This window comes from Mesoplodon bidens, assembly GCF_964165515.1.
Source record: "Mesoplodon bidens genome assembly, chromosome: 4".
NCBI classification, from domain to species: Eukaryota; Metazoa; Chordata; class Mammalia; order Artiodactyla; family Ziphiidae; genus Mesoplodon; species Mesoplodon bidens.
In genome coordinates, this window is record NC_138160.1 from 32,672,624 (window position 1) to 32,698,253 (window position 25,630).

The 25,630-nt window shown below is 40.3% G+C and overlaps 1 protein-coding gene across 2 annotated transcripts in view; it reads right to left on the reverse strand.

Annotated features, from left to right (window-relative positions):
- LIFR (LIF receptor subunit alpha) overlaps positions 1-25,630 on the reverse strand; it is a 90,272-nt gene that overhangs the window by 49,288 nt on the left and 15,354 nt on the right. For both annotated transcript variants that reach the window (XM_081231055.1, XM_081231056.1), the window contains 3 exons: positions 9,843-10,003; positions 8,080-8,194; positions 5,513-5,649 (listed from right to left, as the gene is read on the reverse strand). In XM_081231055.1, coding sequence (XP_081087181.1) covers positions 5,513-5,649; positions 8,080-8,194; positions 9,843-9,984 — 394 coding nt within the window. In that variant the 5' untranslated portion in view covers positions 9,985-10,003. The remainder of the gene's footprint in view (positions 1-5,512; positions 5,650-8,079; positions 8,195-9,842; positions 10,004-25,630) is intronic.

Consider the following 25,630-nt stretch of genomic DNA (forward strand, 5'->3'; position numbering starts at 1 on the left):
CTGGGAAGTCCTTCAGAAAGGCTAGTTTGCAGTGGTGTGCAACAGGTCTGCAGGTGATTGAGAAAGAGATAAGGTGATCCAGCAGGAGACAGCTGGAGAACGCCTGGCTATAGTAATAAGGATGTGACTCAGGACGCCATATATGGAAAATAAAGGACAAAATCTAATGGGCATTTCAAAGAAATGACTGGATCAAAGAAATGAAGGATTAGTAATAACAAGACATGAAAACATCTAGGATTTCTTCAAGTCACTAGCTCAGAAAGCAGGAAAAAAGGCAAAAGGAACCAGGGACAATTGTGAAGAGATGTGGGAGTATGGCCACGGATGACTAAGTACTGGGGAAAAAAAGACCATCAATGGAGGGGGGAGGTGCAGACAGTGAGAATGGGGACCAATCAGAGCGTACACACAGTCTCAAGAGGACTCGCTGAGTGCAGCTCAAGAAATGAACATAACACACCAACACAAAACAGCCGAAGCTTGTTTGAGAGCTAGTGACACAGTCACACCTTCAAGGAGCCAGAGACCCCAGCAAGAATCCCGAGAGGGAATGACGTAGAAGCAGAAGGAAACCAGAGAAAATCTGGGATCGCTGAGATCAAAAGAAATGGGTTGTCGTCCAGGCCCAAGAAAACAGAGTTCAGAGAGGAAGGCTGAGAAAAGACCACTGGGGGTCTTTTGATGCTGGTGAGGGTACCGTCAATTCCTGAGAAAGAAGGCTGGCAGGGAAGTAGGCTCTGAAGCTGTAGTACAAAAGGTAAAGAGAAAAACCATGCTCAAGGATAGAGCCTCTCACAGGGAGAAACTGGTAAACTTAAAAAAAAAAACAAAAAAAAAGGTAGCCGCAAGAGTAAGATATTCTTCAAAATCTTCAAGTCTTCCTACCTATAAGGAATGAGTATGTTAATGAAAAATGTGGGGTCAGTGGAAAACACACAAGGTATGAGCCTGTTCTGTTCTATGAAATTCAGGCTTTCTGGTAGGAAGGGCTCTTTCTTGCCTGTGCTCTCCTCAAATGACAGTAAGGTGAAGGTAAGTTAAAAGAAATCCAGAGTCACAGGCTCTCAGGCCCCATATCTATCCTAGTGCTGCCCCAGGAAGTTCAAGGACCATTAAGTAAAGTCACGTCCAGCACAACTGCGGGAGCTGACAGAGAGAGGCTGGCTGAATGTGCTGAAGAACAAAAATGGCAAAGCAGACTAATATAAATTATACGTAACATAAATTAGTCTTGGAACTTAAAAATAAGTTTTTACTAAACTTACTGAAAATGTGCTGATCACAGCGCTCTACACTGGATTTACGTACAATGTTTAGGGTCGCACAGGAAATAGAACATGTGGATTAAAGCCTGAAATATGCAGCAGTCAACAGTTACACAGCTACGTAACGACAGTGGAGGATGCTTTACACGAGAAGTTTAAGTGGGAAACTGCTTTTAAAAAAGAAGGAGCAAATGAGGAGTAACAAGCTGATTCAGTGCCAGGAGGGACAAGTTCAAGGTGGCAGGGCAACCACACAGAGCAGAGGCTGCCAAGAACACGGATCCTTCAAATGTTCCAAGATGTCACAACGCAGTAACTTAAAATTATTAAACATGAGAGTACTTTATTAAGGCAAGACTCATCTATTAAAATGCTTCCCTCCCTGAAAAGTACACATAATTAACATTTTATCTAAATAGCAGTGGGCTATTCTTCAAAACACAAGTCATATCTAATATTTCCAGCTAAAGACAGTAACAGCCATAATTACAAATGAAAAGATTAAACACAGTTTTTTCACGACTTCATAGTATACTTCTTCATTGTGTGCCAGGGGAGTTCCCCTAAGCTCCCACGAACTGTCTTCTGCATTTTTCTCCAGATAAAATACACTTGAGGACAATGTTAGCTTGCTTTCTAGAAACTAGAAACTTTTCAGCTAGAAAAAATTTCATCAGTCTTGTTTATTTTTTAAATAAAGCTGGTTTATCTTTACCCATAACCTCCATGCCCCTTCTGCCTTAGAACATCAGAAGATGGGAGCTTTCCCAGCTCTTTTATAGGATCCATGTTATTTATTCTGCCTCATACAGATGCAAATTTTTAAGTTATTTTAAGAAACTTAGAGATTAAAAATCTTACAAAGACTTATTTTTGTGCTTGCCCTTGTCAATTAGAAGCTTATTAGAGGGGACTTTCCCAGTGGCGCAGTGGTTAAGAATCCGCCTGCCAATGCAGGGGACATAGGTTCGATCCCTGGTCCGGGAAGATCCCACATGCTGCAGAGCAACTAAGCCCGTGTACCACAACTACTGAGCCTGCACTCTAGAGCCCGTGAGCCACAACTACTGAGACCGTGCGTCTCAATTACTGAAGTCCGCGTGCCCTAGAAGCCTGCACGCCACAACTACTGAGCCTGCATGCTGCAACTACTGAAGCCCACGCACCTAGAGCCCGTGCTCCACAACAAGAAAAGCCCGCGCACCGGAACAAAGAGTAGCCCCCGCTTGCCACAACTAGAGAAAGCCCACATGCAGCAACAAAGACCCAACACAGCCAAAAATAAATAAAATTTTAAAAAGCAGCTTATTAGATATTAGATATTATTAGATATACATATATGTGTTAAACATCTTCTTTGCTTTATATGTATACTTTTGAAAGCATCTTAAGATTTGGAGAAAACTTAATTTCTCATACTTTTATTTAGTAGCAAACTGCCAAAGAACCCAAATCTTCTAATGCACAGCTCCACTATCATTTCACAGCATCTCTTGCATATGACAGGTGTTCAAAGGTTTGCTGATGGACCCACCTCCCTCTCTTATATTCATTTAATTTGCTTTTCATTTTCTTATCAGTATTTTTCTTATTTGAGTAGCAGTAGTAATATCTTAGTGTTGGGATACTGTTAATCTAATATTCAAATCACAATGAGGCCCATTATTATTAAAAATGCTGTCAACAAATTACATGCTATGCAAAAACAGTGAACTATTAATCAAGTAAGTCACCTAGAGTCTGTCCTGATTTGCCTTTCTAAGTCTAACACTGTTATCTTCAAGTAGCTTCCCAGACAGAACGTTCTCAATCCCTACTGAAAAAGCAGACAGCACAAACTGGCTCTCTGACAGAGTCCTGGGGAAGTTTTTAAAAATCTGGAATAAAATTAAGTTAGATTCCCTCATACCTTAGTACAAAATAATTCCAGATGGATGAAAGATTTAAGCATGATAACAAAACCAAAAACTCATGAAGAAAAATATCGAGATTCTATTATATAAAAATGAAAATCGGTGGTATGAAAGAAACACCACAAAGTTTAAATTTTAAACTTGGAAAAGTATTTGTAGCAAACAGAAGTGATAACCATACTATACAGAAAGCTCTTGTGAACTAATGAGGAAAAAGATGAATTTCAACATGAGAGAAAACTTACAAAGTACATAAATAGTTCAGAAAAGGATAAAAATGATAATTTAAACAAGTAATCACAGAAATATAAAAACAACAGCGCTATAATTTGGGGGCCATCAGATTGAAATCACAAAACTAAGAGAGATAGACAATACCCAGTCCTGGCAAGGATGCAGACAAGCAGGCATGCTCTAATATGATGTCTGTGGAAATGCAAAAAGATTCAAAATGTGGGGGAACAACTGGTAGCGGACATCAAGAGTCATAAAAAGCGGATGTCTTTAATGTAGCATTCCCAATTCTAGGAATTTAGTCTAAGAAAATCATCACACAAATTCAGCAACATATATGTGCAAAAAATGTTCATTAAAGCATTGGTAATAATGCTGAAAGACTAGAAATAAAAATCTCAATGTTACTAGTCAGTGACAATCCCGAACTCCCTAGCTATCCCACCCCCCCACACTTCCCGCCCCCCGCCCCGCCCCAGTTTGAAATTGACATGTACACACTGCTGTATTTTAAATGGATAACCAACAGTAGGATGGCCTACTGTATAGCACAGGGAACTCTGCTCAGTATTATGTAACAACCTAAATGGGAAAATAATTTTTTTTTAAAGAATAGATACAGGTACATGTATAACTGAAAAAAAAAAGACATCAATCTAGTTCAATTTTATAAGGCCTCTATTTAAAATGATGTGGTAATTGATTATAATAAAATAGTATAAGTAAAAAAATTTAAAAATATATATATATATATAATTTGCTAAAAATAAAATCAAATAAAATACAAGTTGCTAAAAAAAAATCAAGGACAAAGTAATTATGGTACCTCCATTCAACGGAATACTAGGCAGCTATAATGTAGATTTATTTACATAATAACTTGAAAATCTATCTATATCTTCTGATAAGCCTATCATAAAGTAATATAAACTTTACTGTTTATATATATATATATACACACACACACACACACACACACACACACACATATATAGAGAACACATGTAAGTATTAACAATATTTCTTCCTGGGTATTGGGATCATGGCTGATCTGCACAAAACAATCTCACATGTATCTCACATACAACTACAGAAAGAAAATAACAAACATGGCTCTTCTCTATCTTGAAAACAGCCCTAAGTAGCACTTTACCCAGACAATACTTCAGCCAGAAAATGAGACCGGTTCTAAGTTCCTGGACAGCATGCTTTGCTATTATTCAAAATCTGTGCTATGTCAGACACAGACCACTCCAAACATGCACCTTGCCTGTAAAATTGGAGAGATCACCAAGTTGCTTATATTTTCTTTCCCTTGCTTCAAAATAAGTCATCCTTATAAGACTCACTGTAATATCATTATGATGCCATCCCATAATAGTTGTCAGAAGGCAACAAACCTGCCTACCCCACCATTAAGAGAGTCAAGACCACTGGAGTTTTTAAGGTCTCACTGCATGGCAAATTCTCCATCTCCAAGAGCCTGGATTTATTTCATGCTTCCACCCAGCTTGTAGCATACGTCCTAGGCATTCGGTCAACACATCTATAAAAGATGCCTGCTATGTGCAAGGCACTGCACTAGACACTAGGTGTAGAAGACAAAGTCTCTGCCCTCAGGGAACCCATTTTCTTGTAGAGGAAACACACAGGAAGCACCTAATTATATAATAAATTATTTATGCAATTGTGAGAAATACCACAAAAGAGAAATACAGACTGCCTAAAGGAATGTTAAGAAAGGAATGGGGTCTCCTCTGGGAGGGGATGGTCAAAGACTATTTCCTAAGGATGGCTGAGGAATTCTGAAAGGCATGCAGGAATCAACAAAGTAGAGGGGTAGGAGAAGAGAATCCAACCATGGGAAGGACCTTAACTTGTGTGACGTCTATTTGACTGACCAGAGGAAGAGTTTGCTTCCATCTTGATCTTGGCTATGCTCCACAATTGGAAGTATGGTCGCCGGGTAAATGAGAATATTAGTTTAACAAAATATATAAAAGAATGGTAAATTCCTGTCAATTATACAGCAGCACAATACTAACAAAGGCACCATTCTGAGTTATTTTCAAATCAATTTTCTTTTCAAATACTTACAAATGTTTTTTTCATTTAGTGTGAATTTACTTATAAAACTTCGAAAATCATGTAAAGGGTTTATTGTTATTTCATGATCACCAGGTAAAAGAGCTGGGATTTTAATATTTTTCTCCAATTGATAACAAGAATGGGACCTGCAATATAAGAAATCAAATTTTAATTAGCAGATAAAATTGAGCACAATTTTCATAAAAACTTGATTAACACAAAATCCAGTGGAAAATACTTTGTTCTTTTGTATACAAAAATATGACAGGTTATATCGCATTTTAAGACTGCCAAAAAGCGAGGTAAATGGTAAGTCCACTAATGTGTTGGTGGGAAAAATAACCAAGACTGTATCAGAAAGTCAAGAGAGTAAGCAGAGACGATTCTATCAAGAAACTTAGGGCTTTAGCATGGCCTTCAAACCCCGCCCAACCCTGCCTTTGCACACACCCTGCCCCCCACACCCCCCTTCTGGACCGACCACTACAGGGTCCCCATCACTGAGACCTCAACCAGCTTGTCTGCTCCTCTGTCTTGCCTCACGGTTCACTCGTACAACACGTTCTCATGTTCTCATCAGCTCCGCTTTCAAAGTGCCTCTAGTTCCCACCCATTACCTCTCAGACAAAAGTGAATTTTTCTTCTGTGGTTCCATGGCCCTCTGTATCTTTATAGGGCATGTTTACACGCTTTGTTATTCACATACATTTCTAATTTCCCGTAAAATTTTAATTCAAGCAAAAGGACTTTGGGTGTCTCCTGCATCACCGCCCTGCCCCACACAGGCCTCTTCACATTCCTAAGTGAATTAGGACTGAGGACTTGAAAGGGTCGGCTAACCTCACGTGTGTGGTTTCTTTGCGTGCCAGCAACACAAAACCACCCAAATTCTCTAAATCATGCTTTTTTATACATTGATACCATTGTACCCAATATTCTCTCAGGTTGGAATGGCTTTCTGTCCTATTTCTGCTGAGAAAACTGAGTATTCCTACTCCACCACCAGGCTTCTGACAGCCTCTCTGGACCTCACACTCCTTAGTCAACGCTCCCTCAGACCATCACAGGCAATTAGCATCAGCACTTAATCCACAGCATCATTATGTCTGCTTCTCGTGAACTCCTGGAGCCAGGATCACTTCTTCTCTGTGGGTTCTGCAGTAGTCAGTAGTGTTATTTACCAGATTTTTCGGATTCTCCCCTTCTGGATTCACAGGAGGATTGCACTTCCCTGCTCCTCTGAAACAAGGCATGGCCATGGGATATTAGGTGTAGAGAAAGTGAGTGAAAGTCACAGTTTCTAAAAGCCAGGAAGGCTCTAAAAGCCAGGCAGGCTCTGCTACCCTCCTGTCCTGGTGCACTGGGAGATGAGGGCCCCCTGGCCTGTGGCCCTGAGGGAGGGAAAAGGGGCAGAGATGCCAGCTGACCTCAAGATAGACACAAAACACAAGCAGGAGTAATCCTTTATTTTCACTGCAGAAAATAAGGACATAAGATTCGAGGGTTGTTTCTGCAATAAAACCAAGCTCGTCCTGGCTGATAAATTACCATCACACTTAGACTAATGTTCAACAAATGTACACCGACTGGGAAAAAAAATCTGAGTGTATTTAAATCCACATTTATGTCAATTTACATTAGGACCACTTATCAGCACACCGGTGCTTGGAGCTCTGCACTGAACTTCTCTGGCGTTGCTAAACAACTCAGAGCCCTGCTGGGATCAGGGAAGGGCAAGGAGAGTGCTCTGGCTAGCAGAGGGCCGGACGGCTTCCACTCCAAGCTCTGGGACTTGCAGCCACTCCAGGATTACCTGAGAGGGTAAGGCAGTGTGACGGAACCTACCACTTGCCTCCTAATGTCCACTTCCCCCTTTCCTTAGTAACACTCCCCCAGGTTTATCCGAGTACATGGCCATCAGCTATGAGAACACATCACCTAGCCTCTTATGCAAATAAGTCTAGCCACTGCACTAAGTTCTGCCAATGAGATGTAAGCAGAGGTGCTGTACGGGACTTCTTAGAAGTCTTCCTAAAGCAAACCACCTCCTTCCTGCTTTCTGGAAGGCAGACATGACAGCCACTCCTGAAGCATCATCTTGAACCATGAGATCACACCCTCAAGATGGCTGAGTAGCATGAAAAAAGAGTAACCTGGGCCTCTCATGGCCATGTGCACCCACGTTGGCCTTGAACTGCCTACTCCAGACCTTTCACATGACAGTAAACGCCTGTCTATTACTGACGTTTTCTGTTAGGCAGAGTCAAAACTTGAACTTCATTGATACAGGTAGGCACTGGTTTAGGACAGACCAGTAAAACTTCCCCACAGACGATCAGAATCCCATGAGAAGCGTTTCCCATACTCAACATTCACATGATAAAAGAATCAAAGTTGTGGCCAGGAGAAGGGTTTGTTTCCATCCTGACTGAAGTAAGATTTAGATTTTTAGAAAACAGAGAGCTAAGATTTAAAATTTCTTTAAAAAATTTCCAGAATGAAATCTTTATATTCTAAAATTAAAGACAAAGAACCTTTAGATTATAACTATAAATTAACCAAAGTATGTCCATTACCCGTTTTCAAAGCAAACTTCGTAAGCAGCACCATGGCTGGCTCCAGAGGGGGCTCTCCAAGAACAGTCCCACACTTGTAAATTGTTAGTTACACACTTCAAATCACGAGGAGTCCCTGGAGAAGGAGAAACAAAACACACACACGCACACACGCACACAAAATGCTTATTAATTTAACTGCACTGTAAAAGTCAACAAGTGAAACCGTCCCCAGCCATAAGTACAAGCGTATGTGTCTGCAGAAGGCCCATGTTCTTTATGCAGAGATGAACCTGCAGTCACAGGAGGTGACTGGCTTTATATTTCTTTCTGTAGCTTTGGTTTAAAAAATCTAGTGAGTAAACTGATGAAAGTGGGTCAACCACTAGACCACTCAGGGGTTAGGCCTCTCTCAAAAATTCCACTTCCAGAAAGCTAAGATAAATAGAGGGAGTGGCTATATGGACTCAATGAAGGGACCAAGAGAGCGCCTGGGAGAATTTTAGCCTCCAGTGACCCCATTTGCAAAAAAGTAAAATTAAAAAAAAAAACAAACTCTAAGACTTTAAGTAAAAACTATGTATCTCCTATGCCACAAACACAGCTTCTAAGCACTCCTAACTACTAGTGCTTCACAGCTTGTTACCAGACTGCCACCTACACAGAAATCCCATAGCCAATATTTAGATCTTTATGAAGCACATCACATAAACAGTAATACACTGACATGAGTCTCTGAAAAATATATATTTTGTGTAGGCCTAAACAACTGAAAAGTAACAAATAATTCAGAAGATTACAGTCCTAATAGTATTTACTCACCTCTATAAAATAACATTAGATCATGGAATACATAAGCACTATACAATGAAAAACTGTCATTCTAAAAAGACAGTGAAAAGAAAGAAAGGAGAGGACTTGAGGGAGGGAAAGAGAACAAAAGGAAGGAAGGAAAAGAGGGAGGGAGGCGAAAAGCAATTAGAGTGTGAAAAAGGTATTCTATCTCAGATTCTCTATATAAATGTCTATTAAAAAGGTTTTTTCTTTAATTTTTACATGTGATTGGTATGATATTTACTACAGCAATGAATTATAAAGCTATTTATGTAAGACAGAAAACAAAAACATTAGAAACACATTAGAAATCATTAGTAATCATAATAAAGTTATTTAGTAGTAATTTGGGGGGAAAAGAGAAGATCTCTTTAATTATGCAAATAATATAAAAACTAAACTCAGAGGCGGAAGGGTGAAAATGCTCTTTATAGGGTAAGCTAGATTAACCCCTACAAACATTCTTAATGTTTTTAAACAAAATGAAAACAAATCATATATTTCTTAAAGCAGATATCTGGATTTAATTTATGTGACATTCTGAAAGGCAAAATTACAGACAGAAAATAGATGAGTGTTGGCTGGAGGTGGGGATGGCGGGCTGACGGCAGAGGTGCAGGGGCATGTTCTGGAATGACAGACTGGTCTGTATCTTGATTGTGCAGGTGGATATATGTCTGTATGCATCTGTCAAAACTCACAGAACTTTATCCTAAAAGGGTGAATTTTACTGTATATAACTTATACCTTAATTTTTTAATGGGGAAAGAATACTTAGATCTATCTTTATGGGCCTTTTTAAAAGAAACTAGAAGTACATTAAAAAAAATGACATAGAAATGGATTTTAACCACAACCTGAAGGGTTCAATAAAGTCTCAAGATTGCTTCTTAAGCAAAACAGTAATGACATTGCAACCAGTTCATTTTCTCTGACTCTGACGCACTTACTTCTTTTCTGGCTGTTTACTTGATTCATTAAATATAGAAGAAGAACTGTTAATAAGAGCCACTGGAAATTTGAAGTCATCCTCATTCTTTTACTGTCCCCCATCCGGGATGGTCGTTTCAAACATAAGGAAATGTCCATCATCTGTGCAATGTAGTCAGTTCTGCATGAGGAGAAGAATTTCAAATGGTGTTCAAACTGGTCCAAGGACACTCCTTATCTTGTGCACATCAACACTGAAAATGGATACTGACAAATACCAAAACATGCTGCACATTAAAGCCATGGAGACACCAGACTCAGCTACCCTGGCTTTAGGAGATGTGACAATCGGACACAGCTGTTGCTCCGGGATCCATTATAGGGTCAGGATAGGCTTCAAATTCAAGATTACAACTGAGCACATACTTATCAACACTCCAGTACTGCTAGAGTATAGAAAAGCAGTGCATAAAACTGAGGTTTTGACAATTTTAAGTGATATATGAAATGGCATTTTTAATTTTAATTAGTATATATTAACTTTTATAGTCACTTATTTATGACAAGTAATGTTGGTTTTCTTTTCCATGTACACTGTGATATTAAGTTTCTATTTTACATAAATTTAAATAGTTTAAAGAAAAAATTAGGGTCATTAATCACATATGGGGGATTGCAGATGTGACAAAAATATTGACAATGACATACAAATGACTGAAGTGTAACAAACACTTCAACAACTATAACGGGGAAGGGACTATCAGTAGACGAGAGATTTCAACATATTTCTGTTGAAAACTGAGAGCGCGCGGACGAGCGGTGACTGCATCCGGCGGGTGGTAGGGAGGGGCTGCAGCGGAGGGAGGCACTGTTCAGCCCAACATACCCATCAGCCTAGCGAGTGCCAGGCCCTCCTCCAGGCACGAAAGGTGCAACACCGAGCTAGACGAAGTCCCGCCCCTCAAGGAGCTTAGACGCTAGTTCTAGAGACACATACATAAACAAGTAAGGTCCTGATACGAACTTTAAAAACTTGAGTAAGTCAATGTGCGTGAGAGTGTGTGAGTGAAGGTCTAGCATCTGAGCTGGGATCTGACTAATGAGAAGACTGCCATGGTAAGATCAGGGAAAGAGTAGCAAGAGCAAATACAAGGACCCTAAGACAAGGACAGCTTACCAGGTTCAAAGGTCAGGAAGAGGGGCTGAGAGGAGGTGGGCTGGCCAGGCCACAGAGGGCCTTTGGTCATCAAAAGGATAAGGGCTTTAACAGGTCGAGATGAGCAGCAGCCACTGGCGTGTCTTAATCGGGGGAGACCCATGATCCGATCTGCACTTTGGGAAGATTTCTCTAGGTGCTACATGGAGAACGGACTCTAGGGGAGAAGAGAGGCAGGGGAACCAGAGTCCAAATGAAATAATCAGTGGTGAGGACCCTCTGCTAAGGTTTTCAAGAGCGGAGGTGGTGATAGGTGGTCAGATTCAGGATCTGTACAAGAGATGGAGGGTCTTATCAATCCATTATAGGCAGGACAGAGTGGTGGTTAAAAACACAGGCTCTGGGCTTCCCTGGTGGCGCAGTGGTTGAGAATCTGCCTGCCAATGCAGGGGACACGGGTTCAAGCCCTGGTCTGGGAAGATCCCACATGCCGCAGAGCAACTGGGCCCGTGAGCCACAACTACTGAGCCTGCGCATCTGGAGCCTGTGCTCCGCAACAAGAGAGGCCATGACAGTGAGAGGCCCGCGCACTGCGATGAAGAGTGGCCCCCACTTGCCACAACTAGAGAAAGCCCTCGCACAGAAACGAAGACCCAACACAGCCAAAAATAAATAAATAAATAAATAAATTAAAAAAAAAAAAAAAAAACACAGGCTCTGAATCCCAGCTTTTGCACCTACTGTGTAACCTTAACCGCTCTGTGTCTTGGTTTCCCCATCTGTAAAGTAGGAATGATAACTGTATTTTTCTCATAAGTTTGTTGTGAAGATTAAATGAATAAATATATGCAAAGCACTTGTAATAGTGCCAACAACATATACGTGCTATAAGTGTACTTTGTGTATTATATGAGGTATAGGGAGAAGAGAGAAGGCAAATATGACTACTAGATTTGGTGGAAAAACAATACTGGATGGATATGGTGCCACTTAAATCCTCTGGGCGTGCGTGAAGGAGGATGCAGTGGTTCATGGGGCTGAAGCTCGAGGATTCCAAGATCTGTTTATATAAGTCAACTCTGACATGCTCCTACACCCCACTCCCAACAGCAGTGTTCTCCCTACAGAACATAAAAGAATTGTTGAGGACACAGAGCAGCTAACAAAGACATGGGTGTCACAGAGGAAAGCCTTCCACACCTGACCCTGGGGGATTCCTCCGAGTAATGATGTTGGCATCCACTCTTGTTGAATGAAGCTTGCCAGACAACAAGTCCTCCGAATGTGCTGAAAACTCCTTGTCAGACCTAATATTGCCTCATTTTTATACTGGAATAGATGACTAAGGATCATAAAACATATAAGAAAGCCTAAATCGTTGAAGAGAAATTCAGGATAAACAGGATCCCCAAAAGGAAAATAAAAATTACTCCCAGAGGAAATAGGGATAATGTGAGAAATAGGAAAAGTAAAAAACAAAACAAAAAAAAACAAAAAGAAAATCACTTCTAGATAGTACTCTCTGAGCAGGCATGGCACAGTCATAAAAACAAGAAGAGGATGCAATGAAAAAGGAATAATCAGAAATAAAAATAACTCTTACACTTTACATACATTGGCTGATAGTAAAAGATTTCTAATGACAGATAAAACATTGAGTAATCTTTCAGAATACACAAAAGACAGAAATAGAAAATGTGAGAAGAGATGTGAGAAATAGGAACTTGAAAAAGGAAAGGTGATCGAACATCTAAATAACTGGAACCTAACAAGAGGATTCAAGAAACATGTTTCTTAGTGAAAGCAAACAGCAAGATGGCTGCTTGGCTACTGCTGAGCACTGTCACAAACCGGGGAAGTGAAGCCCAAGTAGCACAAATGATCATAAGCAAACATACACGAGGCACAAGCATACATTTCAAAAGTGTTCACAATTATTTTCTGGATGAATAACTTCCTAGTCAATCACAGTTTCGCCGAGCTTACTTATTAAAATGAAAATGTATTCATGGAATGTCTAAAATGCCAATTGCTGAAGTTATAGAATTACGTGGCGTGTACAGGAATAATAAAGGAGACCAAACCATGACTAAAATAATCACAAACCATATTCACTGACTGGCTAAACATTATCTTGAAATGAGACAATCCCTCACTACAAGTTTACAGTTGTCTAGAAAAGAGTGTGTCCCATGAAGTGGCAGGCGGGGTACTGTGGACTAAGGCTTTCATCCTGGCTCCATTACTAATTAGCGGTGTGAATGAGCGCAAATCACTTAACCCACCACCCCCCCGCCCAACCTCCCTGGCTTCAGCCTCAACCAGGGTGGCATGGAGGCAAGCTCTGCCCAGAGTACCTAGGAGAGACTTCCCCAAGTTAAGTTGGGATATTCTATTCCTGTTGGCAGGCACAAGCACAAGGTCAGCAGTGCCAGCAGCACTGTGCCAACAGTGCCAGCCCCACCCATGAGGGACATGACTGAGCAGGTCTGCGAGGGTCAGGGTGGGGTGCTTGGGAACAGAAGAATCAATGGCACTGTCGCCAAGTCCAGCTTAACTGAAAACAGGCAGGATGATAAAGAGGACTTTCTTGTTATAACATTTACACAGAAAACTTTGAGCAAGTCATCAGGCCATATTATATTACGCTTGTAACAGATCTGACTTCTCTATCAAATGGACTTATGTGAGGCCGGAACAATACATGAACAGAGCCCTCCAGTGCACCTCCAGGAAAACAGAGACCCATGAAACTTGTCCCTGCTCCCTCCTGATAGATGCATTGTCAGAACTTACTTTTTCCCCATCAATGGCTTATTCTTTAGAGGAAAGCACATTTTTATCAAATTTCAGGAGCTAATTTTAAAAATTAGAGTAGCTGTCTTTTGACACCAGAAGAATGCAAATGTAAATTTCTAAAGGGGTGAGACAGGGAAGAAACTATTCAGGCAGGTGTCAACCGGAGCCCTGTGTCCTTGGTGGGGACAGCCACCTGCTCTAAAGGTGGCAGCAATGCGCCTTGTTTTGCCAGATTTTCCCTTTTCAAGACTAGGTAGAAATCTGGGATTTTACATGAAATACTCAAATCTGTAAACATAAGCAACTAACTCATATTTTTTATACATTCTAAAGGCCAAACAAAATACGCCTTCAGACTGCATCCTGCCCAAGGGCTACCAGGTTCGTATCCTGCTCAATGTAATTATTTTAAAGGATTCAAAAATGTCAATAAATCCTTCAGTTTAGGAAAACTGATCATGCAGAATCAATGTATAAAATTGTTTAACACAAAGAAAAAAATCTGCCTTTTGCTTATTAGTTCTTGTGTCTTTGCGTGTATCCTGCCCCTCTGTCTTAGGCGTCTGAGCGTCCGGGGCTCGGCCACCAACCTCATAGGCGTGGTCCCTCCCCTGAAAGTGGGCACAGAGGTGCTCTGTCTGCTTTCTCATCGGCTTTGAGAGTTCTGCCTCTAGGCTACGTGAGGTTCTGGACTTTTCTGCTGAGGATACAGTAGTTAGAAAAAAGAGTGGAGAAAAGTAAAGCTAAAGGCAGAGGAGTGCCAGAAGCTGCAGTCCTGATGTATTTTGTTTAGTTGTTACGTTTGTTTTCTCTTTTCGGGGGGTGGAGGGGAGACAGGTGGGCAGAGAGGGAGCAGGAACATGACAGAGAGTGAGTGAGCGCGTTCTGCTGGTGAGACTCTACTGCGGCCTGGAAGGGGGCTTGAGAAACACCTGCTCAGGCACAGAGAGGCACAGAGAGGTGAGCAAAGACGACCCAAAGCGTCTTTATTCCGACCCTCTATTCTTGTCGCCACAGTGAGATAAATCCCTTGTCATTAACACACAAAGGAATGAAACACTGGAAGGAGAAAAGCTGCTTAATCACAGCACAGCAAAATAAATGTGCAAGTAGTTCGCCGAGCCTACAGGAGAGGAGGTGCCTGGGTGGTCACCCTGAGCAACCAGGTGGGAAAGCAGACAGTGTCCTACTGCTGAGTCCCATCCTCCTTAGTGTCCCTTTTTTTTTTTTCCCCCCTCACTGTTTCCTGTTAGGGAACATAAAAATCATTAAAAAACTCTGACCAGCAACCACTCTCCTAATTCCACTCCCCAGTCCTACCCGGTTCCTCAAGCACCGCCCTCTGAGGAATGCTGTTCCAGGAACAGAAACTTTGCAGGCAGGTAGACTCTACTGTATTATTAAAGTGAAGCGTGGGGATTTAAGTAAAATAAGAGATGTACCTATGGAAAACCCCAACCTGGCCGGACTGGAAAGCTCAGTTTGGGAAGGCAGACGGAGACCAGGCTGTGTAGGGAGACGTAAAGGTTTGAAGGAGGGGGAAGCTTGAAGGCAGTGGTGTTTAAAGGAGACTGATTAAGAGACAACTGCAATAATAACATACACAGAATCCATATTCAACTGAAAAAATGTAGTCCTCAAAGATGCCACCAAGTACCCAGCACAATGAATTTAAACAGACTCCTTCCACAGTACAGCACCCATAATAACTGTGTAAAAGAAGCTCTGAAAAGCTTCCAGGGAGGGGGAGGGGGAGGTCCCACCCAGGGCCCAGGAATGAGCGTAACATGGGAGCAGCTCCCTGAGCCAGGACGCTGCGACTGCCCTGTGAGCCCCACGAACCCTCTACTGTCACGTGGGGAAGGTGACAGCGCTATCTCCAGAGCGGGCCACGGGTGTACAGGAGACACTGGGTGTGTGGTCAGTAAACACTCTGGGGGAGGAGAGGGGAGGTGGGGAGGAGAGGAAAACACAGACTTCTTAGCACTGAAAGCTAAAGAGAACGTCTTCCAAAAGCCGAGTGAAAATTACTTTCACGCTTGACTTCTATACTCAAACTATTAATTGAGTGAGAGAATAAAATACACTTTATAAAGATATGCCAGATCTCAAAAGATATTTCTTCCTTGCAGCCATTCTCTGGAGACTACTAGAGGACATGATTCACCAACAAAACTAGGCAGAAAACCAAAAATGAGCAAAATGATCCATGAAACTGTTTTAACCCAGGAAAGAAGCCCTGTGCCTCCCCTCCGATCTCATTCCAGGTTACACTGAAATTGATTCCAGTCTCCAAGCTGCCGGACCCCTTCATGACTCTTTACATTTGCACACGTTTTCCCTTCTGCCCGGAGTTCCCTCTGTACTCCTTTCTGCCACCCTCTCCTCAATTCACCTGGGAGACTGCTGGTGGGAGTCAGGAAGAGCTCATTACCACCTTTGTGATACCTTCCCGTTCCCCAAAGGTCTGATGCTCCTCCTTCTGCTTCCAGGACACTTTAATTACATCTCTATTACAGGGGTTGCACAAACTGTGACCTGTGGGCCAGAGTCGACCCACCTCTGCTTTTGTAACTAACGTTTTACCAGAACAGAGCCACACCCATCTGTTTACATACTGCCCAAGGCTGCTCTCGCATCCTCATGTTGCGACTGAACAGCTTCCCCAGAGACTGCAAGGTCAGCAAACCTAAAATATTGACGACCTGGCCCCTACTAGAAAGTGTGCTGATCTCTTCCTAACTCTGTAATCCTCCAACAGACTATAAGCTCCTTGAGAGGAAATGCTGTCTCTCTGTTCACTGTAAGGCACTTCCCCCTTCCCCCCCACCCGCCATCAGTGTCCAGGCACAGCTCCTGGTACTCAGCACTCAAAGCTCAAGCTGGCTGATAGGTGAGTGAACACCAAGATGTAAATGAATATGTATATGTCTGCACACTATGCTTTGATTACCAGGCTTCACCACTAACCCAAGTACTGCCAACACTGGGAAGCTAAGTTCGAGGTGTAGTTCCCAAACCATGCACTAAGGTGCCCCAAGGCACAGAAGCAAATGAACTGGGGTACCACAGTATATTTTAAAATTTCAGAGGAAACAGTGACATCTATCCAACACTATGAGAACCTTTAGCTAAAGGGAGTTTGGTTTCAACACTAGGTCATGCCACAGTCCTCTCAATGACATCATATCTTTGTGAAGGGGGAGGGAAGACTTGTCAGATGCTGTGATAAAACACAACTACCAGCCAAAAATCAATGTAAAGGTGGAAACAAGAGTGGCAGTGCCAAATCTGTTTCCAAGGTTTGAGAAGCTGTGCAATACCCAGGCAGGTGCATATACGTGGCTTTTTAAGAGTAAAATAAAGATATTATTTCCTTTGCGTTGATATGCATTATTTTCTCCCAGTGCTACTAAACTGTCAGGTCATAAACACTCATTAATATAATGGGACCTACAACTTCATAAAAAGAACTGTTAGGTTATCTTTTTTGCCCTGGGGATACTATAAGAACATTAATGAGAGAGGGCAGACAGCAGAAACAAGAAGAACTACAATCCTGCAGCCTGTGGAACTAAAACCGCATTCACAGAAAGACAGATGAGATGAAAAGGCAGAGGGCTATGTACCAGATGAAGGAACAACATAAAACGCCAGAAAAACAACTAAATGAAGTGGAGATAGGCAACCTTCCAGAAAAAGAATTCAGAAGGACCTCGGAAAAGGAATGGAGGCAAAGATCGAGAAGATGCAAGAAATGTTTAACACAGACCTAGAAGAATTAAAGAACAAACAAACAGATGAACAATACAATAACTGAAATGAAAACTACACTAGAAGGAAACAATAGTAGAATAACTGAGGCAGAAGAATGGATAAGTGACCTGGAAGACAGAGTGGTGGAATTCACTGATGCAGAACACAATAAAGAAAAAAGAATGAAAAGAAATGAAGACAGCCTAAGAGACCTCTGGGACAACATTAAATGCAACAACATTCACATTATAGGGGTCCCAGAAGGAGAAGAGAGAGAGAAAGGACCAGAGAAAATATTTGAAGAGATGATAGTCGAAAATTTCCCTAACATGGGAAAGGAAACAGCCACCCAGGTGCAGGAAAGGCAGAGAGTCCCGTCCAGGATAAACCCAAGGAGAAACACGCTGAGACACATAGTAATCAAATTGGCAAAAATTAAAGACAAAGAAAAATTATTGAAAGCAGAAAGGGAAAAATGACGAATAACATACAAGGGAACTCCCATAAGGTTAACAGCTGATTTCTCAGCAGAAACTCTGCAAGCCAGAAGGGAGTGGCATGATGTACTTACAGTGATAAAAGGGAAGAACCTATAACCAAGAATACTCTACCCAGCAAGGATCTCATTCAGATGGAGAAATCAAAAGTGTTACAGACAAGCAAAAGCTAAGAGAATTCAGAACCACGAAACCAGCTCTACAACAAATGCTAAAGGAACTTCTCTAAGTGGGAAACACAAGAGAAGAAAAGGACCTACAAAAACAAACCCAAAACAATTAAGAAAATGGTCACAGGAACATACGTATCGATAATTACCTTAAACGTGAATGGATTAAATGCTCCAACCAAAACACACAGGCTTGCTGAATGGATACAAAAACAAGACCCAGATACATGCTGTCTACGATGCACCCATTTCAGACCTAGGGAAACATACGAATGAAAGTGAGAGGGTGGAAAAAGGTATTCCATGCAAATGGAAATCCAAAGAAAGCTGGAGAAGTAATACTCATATCAGATAAAAGAGATTTTAAAATAAAAAATGTTAAAAGAGACAAGGAAGGACACTACATAATGATCAAGGGATCAATCCAAGAAGTAGATATAACAATTATAAATGTATATGCACCCAACAAAGGATCACCTCAATACATAAAGCAACTGCTAAGAGCTATAAAAGAGGAAATTGACAGAAACACAATAATAGTGGGGGACTTTAACACCTCACTTACACCAATGGACAGATCATCCAAACAGAAAATTAATATGGAAACACAAGCTTTAAATGACACAATAGACCAGATAGATTTAATTGCTATTTATAGGGCATTCCATCCAAAAAGAGCAGATTACACTTTCTTCTCAAGTGCGCATGGAACATTCACCAGGATAGATCACATCTTTGTTCACAAATCAAGCCTCAGTAAATTTAAGAAAAGTGAAATCATATCAAGCATCTTTTCTGACCACAACGCTATGAGATTAGAAATCAATTACAGGGAAAAAAACATAAAAAACACAAACACATGGAGGCTAAACAATACATTACTAAATAACCAAGAGATCACTGAAGAAATCAAAGAGGACATCAAAAAATACCTAGAGACAAATGACAATGAAAACACGATGATCCAAAACCTATGGCATGCAGCAAAAGCAGTTCTAAGAGGGAACTTTATAGCAATACAATCCTACCTCAAGACAAAACAAACATCTCAAATAAATAATCTAACCTTACACCTAAAGGAACTACAGAAAGAAGAACAAACAAAACCCAAAGTTAGCAGAAGGAAAGAACTCATAAAGATCAGAGCAGAAATAAATGAAATAGAAACAAAGAAAACAGTAGCAAAGATCAATAAAACTAAAAGCTGGTTCTTTGAGAAGATAAACAAAATTCATAAACCATTAGCCAGATTCATCAAGAAAAAGAGGGAGAGGACTCAAATCAATAAAATTAGAAATGAAAAAGGAGAAGTTACAACAGACACCATAGAAATACAAAACATCCTAAGAGACTACTACAGGCAACTCTATGCCAATAAAATGGACAACCTGGAAGAAATGGACAAATTCTTAGAAAGGTATAACCTTCCAAGACTGAACCAGGAAGAAATAGAAAATATGAACAGACATATCACAAGTAATGAAATTGAAACTGTGAGTAATAATCTTGCAACAAACAAAAGTCCAGGACCAGATGGCTTCACAGGTGAATTCTATCAAACATTTAGAGAAGAGCTAACACCCATCCTTCTCAAACTCTTCCAAAAAATTGCAGAGGAAGGAACACTCCCAAACGCATTCTATGAGGCCACCATCACCCTGATACCAAAACCAGGCAAAGATACTACAAAAAAAGAAAATTACAGACCAATATCGCTGATGAATATAGATGCAAAAATCCTCAATAAAATACTAGCAAACAGAATCCAACTACACATTAAAAGGATCATACACCATGATCAAGTGGGATTTATCCCAGGGATGCAAGGATTCTTCAATATACGCAAATCAATCAATGTGATACACCATATTAACAAATTGAAGAATAAAAACCATATGATCATCTCAATAGATGCAGAAAAAGCTTTTAACAAAATTCAACACCCATTTATGATAAACACTCTCCAGAAAGTGGGCATAGAGGGAACCTACCTCAACATAATGAAGGCCATATATGACGAACCCACAGCAGACATCATTCTCAATGGTGAAAAACTAAATGCATTTCTTCTACGATCAGGAACAAGACAAGGATGTCCACTCTCACCACTGTTATTCAACATAGTTTTGCAAGTCCTAGCCACGGCAATCAGAGAAGAAAAAGAAATAAAAGGAATACATATTGGAAAAGAAGAAGTAAAACTATCATTGTTTGCAGATGTCATGATACTATACATAGAAAATCCTAAAGATGCCACCAGAACACTACTAGGGTTAATCAATGAATTTGGTAAACTTGCAGGATACAAAATTAATGCTCAGAAATCTCTTGCATTTGTATACACTAATGATGAAAAATCTGCAAGAGATATTAAGGAAACACTCCCACTTACCACTGAAAAAAAAAGAATAAAATACCTAGGAGAGACAAAACCTACCTAGGGAGACAAAAGACCTGTATGCAGAGAACTATAAGAAACTGATGAAAGAAATTAAAGACGATACCAACATATGGAGAGATATACCATGTTTTTGGATTGGAAGAACCAATATTGTGAAAATGACTATATTACCCAAAGCAATCTACAGATTCAGTGCAATCCCTATCACATTACCGATGACACTTTTTACAGAACTAGAACAAAAAGTCTTAAAATTTGCATGGAGACACAAAAGACACCGAATAGCTAAAGCAGTCTGGAGGGAAAAAAACGGAGCTGGAGTAATCATACTCCATGGTTTCAGACTATACCACAAAGCTACAGTAGTCAAGACAATATGGTACTGGCACAAAAACAGAAACATAGATCAATGGAACAGGATAGAAAGCCCAGAGATAAAACCACGCACCTATGGTCAACTAATCTATGACAAAGGAGACAAGGATATACAATGGAGAAAAGACAGTCTCTTCAATAAGTGGTGCTGGGAAAACTGGACAGCTACATGTAAAAGGATGAAATTAGAACTCTCACTAACACCATACACAAAAATAAACTCAGAATGGATTACAGACCTAAATGTAAGACCGGACACTATAAAACTCTTCGAGGAAAACATAGGAAGAACACTCTTTGATATAAATCACAGCAAGATATTTTTTGATCCACCTCCTAGAGTAATGGAAATAAAAACAAAAATAAACAAACAGGACCTAAGGACACTTCAAAGCTTTTCCACAGCAAAGGAAAGCACAAACAAGACCAAAAGACAACCCTCAGAATGGGAGAAAACATTTACAAATGAATCAATGGACAAAGCATTAATCTCCAAAATATATAAACAGCTCATGCAGCTCAATACTAGAAAAACAAATAACCCAATCCAAAAATGGTCAGAAGACCTAAATAGATATTTCTCCAAAGAAGACATACAGATGGCCAAGAAGCACATGGAAAGCTGCTCAACATCACTAATTATTAGAGAAATGCAAATCAAAACTCCATGAGATATCACCTCATACCAGTTAGAATGGGCATCATCAGAAAATCTACAAACAACAAACGCTGGAGAGGGTGTCGAAGAAGAGGAAGAGGGAACCCTCTTGCACTTGGTGGGAATGTAAATTGATACAGCTACTATGGAGAACAGTATGGAGGTTCCTTAAAAAACTAAAAATAGAATTACCATATGATCCTGCAATCCCACTCCTGGGCATATACCCAGAGAAAACCATAATTCAAAAAGACACATGCACCCAATATTCACTTCAGCACTATTTACAATAGCCAGGAAATGGAAGCAACCTAAATGCCCATCGAAGGACGAATGGATAAAGAAGATGTGCTACATATATACAATGGAATATTACTCAGCCATAAAAAGGAATGAAATTGGGTCATTTGTAGAGACATGGATGGATCTAGAGACTCTCATACTGAGTGAAGTAAGTCAGAAAGGGGAAAATAAGTACCGTATATTAACGCATATATGTGGAACCTAGAAAAATGGCACAGATGAACCAGTTTGCAGGGCAGAAATTGAGACACAGATGTAGAGAACATATGGACACCAGCGGGGGGAAATGGTGGGGGTGGGGGGTTGGTGCTGTGATGAATTGGGAGATTGGGATTGACATGTATACATGAATATATATAAATGGATAACTAATGAGAACCTGCTGGATAAAAATAAATAATAAATTTAAAAAATGTATATTTTGTCATTCCTGAAGGACCTCATTTGAGTGGATTTGTGCATATAAGCAAGGAATTGTCCAGTCGATGGTTAATCAGTAACTGGGAAGATACCTGGACATATGTATTTAGAAGTCATCAGTTATAAATGATGGTTAAAGCCACAAGAGTAGAGGATGCTGTTCAGTGAAGGAATGTGGGGTGAAGGACCAGTGGTTAAAGGAGTTCCACCAAGGATGTTGAGAAGGAATGGGTCCTAATGGCATCTCAAGTCAGTGGAGGAAGGATTGTGTTATTTAAGAAAAAGTGTTGGGACAAGTGGTAGCATTTGGTGGGGAGAGGGGAAAGCTGGGCCCCTGACTCATATTGTTCACCATAATTAATTTTATATGGATTAAACCTTAAAATGTTAAAAGGCTTAATTGTACTTGAAGACAATATAGGTGACAATTTATAAAATATTCACATGAGAAAGAAGTTTATGGTCAGAAATCATAAAGGACAAAATTGAGAAATCTGACTTAATGAAAGTCAAACAAAAACCTCGCTAGAAAGTAAGAGAACTGGGAAATATATTTGCAGTGTATATAACACGGTTAATATGCACATTGTGACATTTCTTTCTAATTGAGCAGTAAGGAACAGATTAATGCCTAATTAAAAAGGTAGACAAAAGATAGAATAAGCAGTATACAAATAAAGCATTGTAAATCACCAATAAACATGAAAATGTATTTTGATTACATAAGGAAATGAGATTTATGGCTAGCAGTTGGAAGAGATTAAAATTAAAAAAAGAAAAGATAACCCTTGATAGTAGAGAGTATGGGGAAGTGTGGACTGGGGAATGAAGCTGTTCCTGGTTCTTTTTGAAGGTGAGCTTTTATCATGCTTTCTTTCACGTTAAAAATCTCTTGACATGTTTTTGAACAAGAAGGAATGTTCTTCAGGTCGTTTCTTTACTATAATAGTAGAGTGTTTCACCTTTGTGATAGAAGGAAGAAACAAGTTCATTTGTCTGACAGACGCTTGTTGACATTTCTTGAAGGCTGTTGAAGTCACTCCTACTATAGCAGAGCTGAGGTGAGACATGAGTGGCTAGATGTCCCTCTTCGGTGGGGTGGGGTTTCCAGGGGCCTCTGAAAGATGGGAAGCATTGGCGAGTGGAGAATGTTGGTGGGTGGAAAGAGCCATTCCCTGGAGCTGTGGTTTGAGGAGAGGCCTAAGGCCTGTGGGAGTGAGGAGGTTTGGGGAGTCACTGGTCTTCAGCTGTACTGTGGAGGGCATGGAGGCAGACTGCTGGTGGCCACTGGAAGGGCCTGGTCTACCAGGCAGAGCAGGGACTTGATGCTGGAGCAGCAGGGGCCTTCGAAGGGTTTTAAGCACCTGAGTGATGTGCTCCAATTTGTTATGACATGCTGAAGTTGATAAGGAACAGGCTCTTGAATGAACAGGGAAATCCTCACTGGAATGATGACCAAAACTGACAGAGAGGAATGTCAGGATCCCGAGAAACAAAAAATCTGGATGACAGTGTACCAAAAATTCCTAGGACATTCAGAAAAACATAAGCTAGATTCTTATAACACAGCAAAGGTTGAATTTCAGTATTATTCTCCTGCATGCACAAGGCAGACTAAAATATGATACTGGAATCCCTAAGCACTTGATCTGTCCTCTAATTTAAATCCTAAACTTTCTTTGTTCATAGTGCCCTTAGTGTTTCATTAATGTTTTTTTGTTTTTTTTTTAATACAGCAGGTTCTCATTAGTTATCCATTTGATACACATCATTGTATATAGGTTATACCTTTCTAAGGTTATACCTTTCTAAGAATTTGTCCATTTCTTCCAGGTTGTCCATTTTATTGGCATAGAGTTGCCTGTAGTAGTCTCTTAGGATGTTTTGTATTTCTATGGTGTCTGTTGTAACTTCTCTTTTTTCATTTCTAATTTTATTGATTTGAGTCCTCTCCCTCTTTTTCCTGATGAGTCTGGCTAATGGTTTATCAATTTTGTTTATCTTCTCAAAGAACCAGCTTTTAGTTTTATTGATCTTTGCTACTGTTTTCTTTGTTTCTATTTCATTTATTTCTGCTCTGATCTTTATGAGTTCTTTCCTCCTGCTAACTTTGGGTTTTGTTTGTTCTTCTTTCTGTAGTTCCTTTAGGTGTAAGGTTAGATTGTTTATTTGAGGTGTTTGTTGTTTCTTGAGGTAGGATTATATTGCTATAAACTTCCCTCTTAGAACTGCTTTTGCTGCATGCCATAGGTTTTGGATTATCGTGTTTTCACTGTCATTTGTCTCTAGGTATTTTTTGATGTCCTCTTTGATTTCTTCAGTGATCTCTTGGTTAGTTAGTAATGTATTGTTTAGCCTCCATGTGTTTGTGTTTTTTACATATTTTCCCTGTAATTGATTTCTAATCTCGTAGTGTTGTGGTCAGAAAAGATGCTTGATATGATTTCACTTTTTTTAAATTTACTGAGGCTTGATTTGTGAACAAAGATGTGATCTATCCTGGTGAATGTTCCATGCGCACTTGAGAAGAAAGTATAATATGCTGTTTTTGGATGGAACGTTCTATAAGTATCAATTAAATCTATCTGGTCTATTGTGTCATTTAAAGCTTGTGTTTCCTTATTAATTTTCTGTTTGGATGATCTGTCCATTGGTGTTAGTGAGGTGTTAAAGTCCCCCACTATTACTGCGTTTTTGTAGATTTCCTCTTTTATAGCTATTAGCAGTTGCCTTATTTATTGAGGTGCATGTGTGTTGGGTTCATATATAATTGTTATATCTTTTTCTTGGGTTGATCCCCTTATCATTATGTAGTGTCCTTCCTTGTCTCTTGTAACATTCTTTATTTTAAAGTCTATTTTATCTGATATGAGTATTGCTACTCCAGCTTCCTTTTGATTTCCATTTGCATGGAATACCTTTTTCCATCCCCTCACTTTCAGTCTGTATGTGTCCCTAGGTCTGAAGTGGGTGCCTTGTAGACAGCATATATATGGGTCTTCTTTTTGTAACCATTCAGTGAGCGTATGTCTTTTGGTTGGAGCATTTAATCCATTCACATTTAAGGTAATTATCCATATGTATGTTCCTATGACCATTTTCTTAATTGTTCTGGTTTTTTTTTTTTTTTTTTGTGGTTCGCGGGCCTCTCACTGTTGTGGCCTCTCCCGTTGCAGAGCACAGGCTCTGGACGCGCAGGCTCAGCGGCCATGGCTCACAGGCCCAGCCGCTTCGTGGTATGTGGGATCTCTCTGGACCGGGGCACAAACCCAT